This window comes from Euprymna scolopes, chromosome 8 (assembly GCF_053919585.1).
Source record: "Euprymna scolopes isolate OS-2025 chromosome 8, ASM5391958v1, whole genome shotgun sequence".
NCBI classification, from domain to species: Eukaryota; Metazoa; Mollusca; class Cephalopoda; order Sepiida; family Sepiolidae; genus Euprymna; species Euprymna scolopes.
Genome location: NC_136489.1, coordinates 155032379 through 155039820, shown reverse-complemented (window position 1 = coordinate 155039820; position 7442 = coordinate 155032379). Strand labels below are relative to the sequence as shown.

General features: G+C 34.1%; 1 protein-coding gene across 3 annotated transcripts in view; it reads left to right on the top strand.

The window, feature by feature from the left end:
• The first annotated feature begins 513 nt into the window (after window positions 1-513).
• Window positions 514-7442, top strand: part of LOC145283848 (uncharacterized) — a 334049-nt gene continuing 327120 nt past the window's right edge. The window contains exon 1 of one of the 3 annotated variants that reach the window (XM_080132957.1): window positions 514-792. In XM_080132957.1, coding sequence (XP_079989083.1) covers window positions 783-792 — 10 coding nt within the window. In that variant the 5' untranslated portion in view covers window positions 514-782. The remainder of the gene's footprint in view (window positions 793-7442) is intronic. The other 2 variants (XM_080132958.1, XM_080132959.1) reach the window with 2 other exon arrangements.

The following is a 7442-nucleotide window of genomic DNA, read 5'->3' as shown; positions in this document are numbered from 1 at the left end:
TCTCTCTTTCAATTCCCCCCTCTTTCTCTCTCTCACTCTCTCTCTCTCTCTTGATTCTCTCTCTCCCTTTCTCTCTATTCCTTCTCTCTTTCTTTCTATTCCCCCTCTCTCTCCCCCTTTGTATCTCTCTGCCTCGACCTCCTCTCTCCGTCTATTGTCCTCTCTCTCTCTTTCCAATCACTCTCTCTCTCTTTCCAATCTCTCTGTCTCTCTCTCTCTCTCTCTCTCTCTCTCTCTCTCTCTCTCTCTCTCTCTCATCTGTTTATCTTGCACTCCATCCCTTTGTATTTCTTTCTCTCTGCATCTTTTTCCCTCTGTCTGCATCTGTCTCTCGCCGTCTTCTCCGCCCCCCCCTCTCTCTCTCTCTCTCTCTCTCTTTCTCTCTCTACGACGCTCGAAAAGAGAGGCAGATTCACGCACCTTTTGAAAATGGCAAAGAGGAAGAAGAAAAAAAAAACGAATGTGAGGGAGGTTTTCGCACAGATATCCGTACTAATAACAATATTAAGTAGCAAACTCGGTTCACTTTGCCGCACGCACGCACGCACACACGAAACCACCTGAATTTCCCGACGCACTTGCCTGCGCGCTCACCACCAGTTCCGTGCGGGGGTGGACATCAGTGGTCCTTTCAAAAAGCGGGCTATCGCAGTAATGTATTCAAACGTTGTCAAGTAAAGCAGGTTGTTAGGAGATGCTTTCAGTTCTATAAAAAGACAACCACGGAGCCAAATATTCCAAACGGTCTTTTCTTTTTACCTTTCAAAACGGATACCTCCATTATGGACGACGGTAAGACCCGTTTTGCGTTTTTTTTTTTTTGTTTTTGTTTTTGTTTTTTTGTTCTTAGTTTATATTTTTATTTATTTATTTATTTTTGTTTAGGTGTTTGATGTTTTCTTTTTTTATTTAGTAAACTTGTGTACACAAGCGCGATGCGTGTACGTCTACGCGCGCACTCAGACGCAAAAATGTGAACATATATCGGCGTTTACGGATTCACATACGAGTTTACTACATCGTACATACGCGTGCAACAGCTCTTCTTCACATATAAAAGCAGTTTGTATTAACTTTTGCCAACAGTAATCTTTTAGTAAACCAACGTAAATGTATTGTCGGTGCCTTCTTAAAATACCTTCATTAACGGATATACCTCTCTTACGTAAAATCGGAAGAAAACTTTTCTTTTTTTTTTTTTTTCGTGTGTGTATACAAATTACAAATCATTCTTTTTTTTTTTTTTAGTTTTCCTTTTTTATCTTTTATATAAACGGACTCTTACTATATTTCTACAGCGCCAAATACCCACACGAGGATTTCTACGAACATATCACCTGAATTTCAGATTGTAAAGAAAAAAAAAAAAAAAAAACGTGTTTTGTTTTGTTTTTTTCTTTTTGTTTTTTTTTCACTTACCTATGATCTTCCGTTTGGTATACGTTTTAATTTAAAACCCATCTAAATACAAATAAACTTAAAAATATATGCACCGTAAGTTTGATAGTCTAAAGAACCTAACCAAACGTTTAACGATACGTGTGTAAGTGTAATTGGATAAATTAATTAGGTTTTAAACAATGTCATTCATTAAAATAACACCATTTTCTGGTTATGAATCTAAAAGAAATTTGGGATAAAACTTGCGGAAAATGCTCTGTTTTTCGGTTGTTGTAAAAACGGAACGGAAATTTAAATTTCGTTCCGCTTTAAATTTAGTACATTTTTACATTTGGTCCAACTAATCATTCACATTCGACGTCAACTTTTATAGGTTTTCGAGTATGCTAACAAGGTGGGGGGTCCGAAAGCCGTTCTTAAAATGTGGAGGTTGTGGGTGTCTAATCCGAAAACCGTTCTTAACATGGGTAGGTTGTGGGTGTCTGTTCCGAAAACCGTTCTTAACATGGAGAGTTTGGGGTGTTTTTTGGTTATAAGCATACCCAAAAAAAACTATTAACGTCGACATTTCCAACGTGAACGGTGAGTTGGAATGGTGAAAAAAAAATACCAAAATGGTAACCAAATTAACTATTTTTGTTTAAAAATTAAATTATTTCGTTTTTGTTAATAAAAATTTATTTAATATATATATATATATATATATATATATAAGTACAAATGTCGAATGTTATTCTTTCGATTACTTTCGTTTTGGGGGAAGACACTATTTAAAAAAAAAAAAAAAAAAAAGGCAGATTAAAACTGAACGAAATTAAAATTCCCATTCCTTTTCCCCAACAACCGTAAAACAGTGTTTGCATTTTGATATGTATTTTTTTTATATAGTATGGTTATTAAGAACCCTTTTCTTCTTTTTTTTCGTTGCACGTGCTTGCGTAAACTTTTGATCTAAATTAACGCGAGTTTTTATATTAAAGTACTTTTATAATCAAGCACTCTGTTATGTAACGCATAGTAGATAGTTGAGGATTGGTAATCGTTCTTTATTTATTTCAAGTTATATATATATATATATATTTATTATTTTAATGTACCTACAATTTTAGGAAGTTATCTTTTCTCTTTTTACATAATGTCTACTTTTTATTTATTCTGGTAAATAAATACAAACTAAAAACACAGAAATTTATTCAAGTCAACCGAGAAACGCGTTGATTTTAGTTCCTTTCTTGTGAAGTCCAAACATTTCCATCATCTTTAGAAGTATAATATTCTATCATGTGTTTTAATTTTTACAATGTTTGTCCAATTTCATTTCCTTTTCTGTGTTTCATTTTTGATTTAGCATTGCTTGTTGACTGAATTAATCGTTTCATGATTTCAACTCGCAGTTAATATACTGTAACTTATTAAATAGCTATGCTGAAATGAACACATAGACATCTATTTGCTTTTCCGTTGTTCAAGTTGAAATTTAAGTTCCTACTTACTTCAAACGTCACATTCTCGAAATGCCAATAGAACCTTCCCAAGCTTTGAGAATGCCTCTAATTTCATCAGTCTAGAAACAGATATTTTACTTTTGTTTTTTACTTCCTGATGTCTTGACTTCGCCGTACTTTATCATTTATGCTTATCTGAACAGCGTACATTATCACTCGTTAGAAACTCAGTTCCAGTTTCATAGTTTCTGATTGTAGCTAATAGCGATGGGACGATTCTGATATTTTTCCAGAACTCGTACAACAACCAGAGCAGGGGGTGGGAGCGTGCAAAGGGTTCCTGAACCCATAAACACTCGGCATAAAATAACCCAAAGGGTTGACCTGCCGTAAAACCCAACAAAACAAACTAATATTTTCCCGATTCCGATACAATTACCGATTCTTTATACATCTCTAAACATTCAACTTTAAAAGTGTTATTTTTCCCAATTACCGTAAAAAACACCTTTTAAATGTTCTTAGTTTTTCTCGACCGTAAACACACACTTGGGGGAGGGGGGTTATCTACAGAGTTTCGTTTTACTGATAGTTTAAATTCAATAAATATTTATTTTGCCATTACTGTCCGCAATGGAAAGTTTTGTTTTTAAGCTAAAATCAAATAAGAAAAGATGATTAAAGGAATCGTTTTTGGCATCGGAAAATAAACATTTTTACGATACCGATTTCGATATCCTTAAGTCTCGATTTTTCAGATTTCCGATCCAGATTGATCGTCCCAACACTAGTAGCTCACCATTATTTACACCGTGTTTCGTTATAAGTAAATTTCTCACGCGATTTTTTTTTTTCGGAAGAATTGCAAATCATATTCTCGTTTTTAATAAGCTACCATTCCAGATAAACGGCATAATCGCGTTAACAGATTGGCTTAAGCATCGCTGAGTCTGGTCACTACTAAAATGGGTGACCATTTAGAAATACTAGGTGCTGTATGTGCTCTCCGATCATCTTGACATTGTTTCCAGTCGTGCCACCAGAATCAAACCGTGACGACTTAGCAAAGGTTACAGTAAGGTTACGGTTGGATATTGCGCAACCTTGGCTTCACGGTAACACATGTAGATACCGTTGCAGGGAGTATCCATTGTCTTTCAAGATAGAACAAAGGCTTTTATATCGTTTCACTTCATTTCCTTTATGCCTTATACTAAATCGAAATCTAGAAACTAGACGACGTATATATAATTACTACGTTAGATATACATTATTTGTAAAGAATTGTGTGACTAAAAACGATATCATTTATTTGTATAGAAGATAGCCGTTTATATTTTTTCATTGGAATTCATTATTGAGATGAGTATTATTTATTAATTTTTATTTATTGCGGACTATTATCCTTATCTTTGTTTACTTGTTTCACGACGTTTCGGTCAACTTTCGAAGGCAGTAATTGCTGAGAATGCGGTTAGGAGATTCGGAGTTCTTATCCCTTCGCGGTTACCACCTGACGAAGGCCAGAGGAACAGTTGGCCGAAACGTCATGAAACAACTAAGAAAAAGATGATAATAGTCCGCAATAAATAAAAATTAAGATAGTTGTCCTTAACTTTTTTTTCTGTAAATTTAGTCGATTCTCTGACGATTGTTTTATTCTTACGATCTACGACTATTCAAAACGAGTTGTCCGTGCTTCAGTTTTTTGTCTTTAAGAAATACAATAGCAATGTTTCTCATTAGCTTCCGTTTTCGTCATTTTCTTTATGACATAATTTCATTCCTTCGTTGACTTTTAAATATTTCTAACGTTAGTATCATGTTTAATTATGCATTCCATTTGCCCTCTGTTGTGCATTACTGTTTGCGGTGAGATAACCACGTTTGCCAAATTATCGACGCGCATCGCGACTGTATTATCACGGCGTTAGATTTTCGTTTACTCCGACAAAAATGATCAAACTTTATTTCTATTAACATTGACGATTTGCCACATTATTTGATAAGATAGGCGTATGGGCAAACTAGTTCATTAACAAATAAATAGAAAAAAGGGTTGTCTTTTTTTTTTTTTTTCTTGGCCTTCGGATTTTTCTTTTCCCGACACCCCCGACACAAATAAAATTTTTATTAACATTATCTTTTTTTGTATTTTTTGTGTAAATTAAAAATGTTTTTAAAATTGAGTTTAAGTAGGAATATCCCCCCACACTCTCCACCCCCCACACACAAACGCACACATTAAAAAGGATAAGCACGATAAAAGATGATGCCTAAGAGAGAAATCTTTTTAAGTTTTAAACAGAAACGAGATGGACCAACCAACCTCAACCCCCTTTTTTGAGTTGGCCTTGTGCCTAAATTTTCTGTTCATCTTCCTTTTTGTATTTTTTTTTCTTGTGAATAAAATATTTTATAACTCAAAGTGTAAAACGACTTTTTATAAAATTTTATGTTTACAAATTTATTTTATTACTTATAAAAAAAGAATAAATAAATAACACACGATATGATTCGGGAATCTTAAGTAGGACGACACCCCACCCGGTGTGCTTGAGGTATTGTGGTAAATAAGAACTTTAGCTAAGATCAAGCCTAGACTAGCAAAGATACAGTGAAGAGGATGACGGTAGACACCCAATTTTTGATGGCCTTGTGCCTAATTTTTTGTTTATTCCTGTTTTGTTTGTAAATTTTCAAAGTGAATAAAAAATATATATAACTCTAAATGTGGTACCTGTTCTAATGGTCCACTTAAGTTAATCTGTCCTTGGTCAATGGAGGGGAACCTTCTATACTGAAACAATTATTTTTGGCCACTATCAGAGTGCCCCTTTTGCCTTTCTTTTGGGGAGCTGGTTTTCCATCACATTAAAAAACGATCTTGTATCACACCTTGCTTTCTATGGAACTACCACAAGAACACAAAAAATAGTTTGCAATATGAATATCAATACACACAAAAAAAAAACTTCAAATTTATAAGCGTATAGATAGATTTACATTTAAATTTACTTTTATTTATATTTGTTGTGCTGGTCCCCCCCCCTACACACATACACACACATTAAAAACCGATCTTGTGTCTAACTCTGCCCTCGTGGGGAGGCAGCTAAAAAAAAATTCTTTTTTTAAGCGAACTAGTTCATTAGTAAAAAGTCTAACATGGTTGAATGAAACGAATCTGATTATCTGATTAAGGCTGTAAGCGTATCTTGACAGCTGAACGAGAGTTTCTACACTTGGCATGTGTACACGTAATTCTCTCGTGTAGCAGGAAGATAATACATTGGATGAGCAAAAGGCGTGGCTGCCTCAGTGATTCCAATGTTAGTTGTCGACTCAGAGAGAAAGAAAGCCGGAAATAGGAAGTGGTTGAAATGTGTAGATAAAACTAAGAGTGATTGAAAGACAGATAGTAGCACTAAGCGTGTTGTGCGTGTGCGCACACATATATATATATGTGTGTGTGTGTGTGTGTGTGTGTGTGTGTGTGTGTGTTATAAAAATATATATGGTAATTAAGCTACACAGAATATTCCGGGTTTCATCCACGTTAGGATTCGCCAGACTTATGCACACACACACACACTGTTTTTAAAATATAATTATCCACTGACACGTGTTTCGTCGTCTACGACTCATCAGTGGCTGAATCTCGCGAGATTATATATTATATATATATATATATATATATATATATATATATAAATGTATGTGTGTGTATGTATATATGTGTGTTTACGTGTAGTAAACATGTCCTAGTATGATAAATATGGAGTAAATATAATTTAGTGTATGTGTGGATGTGTGTGTGATAAAATTGATGTAATACGATATATATATTAAAAACGATGTACTATGTATTTATACGCGTGTGTGTGTGTGTGTGTGGAGAAAACGTGATGTAGCATAATATGTATGTATATATGTGTATTGAAAGTGATGTAGTATAATATATGCATATATGTGTATTTAAAGAGATGTAGTATAATATATGTGTATTTAAAGAGGTGTAGTATGATATATGTGTATTTAAAGAGATGTATGATATATAAATGTGTATGTGTTGAAATAGTGATGTAGTATAATACCCATATATGTAGTAACAGTAAGGCATTAGTATACATACGTCTAATAATTTGATGTAGAATGTGTGTAATAAGTGGTGTAGTATAATATACGTATATATACTAAGAGTGATGTACTATGATATATACATGCAATAAAATTGGTGTAGTATTTTATATATGTTTAGTAAAAGTGACCGTAGTCTCATTTATATCAATTATACATTATTTTTACTTATATTTCTTGAAAGATATTGATCCAATGTATCAAATAGTAGGGTAGACTAGACTGCCAAGTGTTGGTTGGGCAACTAGTTTGGGAGAAGGAAAACTTCGAAATAATACTTCACTGGTATCCTCGTATTGTTTATGACCGTATTGAATTTCTGTTTTTCCTTGGCACTGAACTCGCGCAATGTCGGGTATAACGATGCGTGATGTTGGGATTGCGCAACTCGTACCTCACTATGAATTATTTGAGTAGATAAGCTTATTGACATACATTGTTACTTAAGACTGAAAG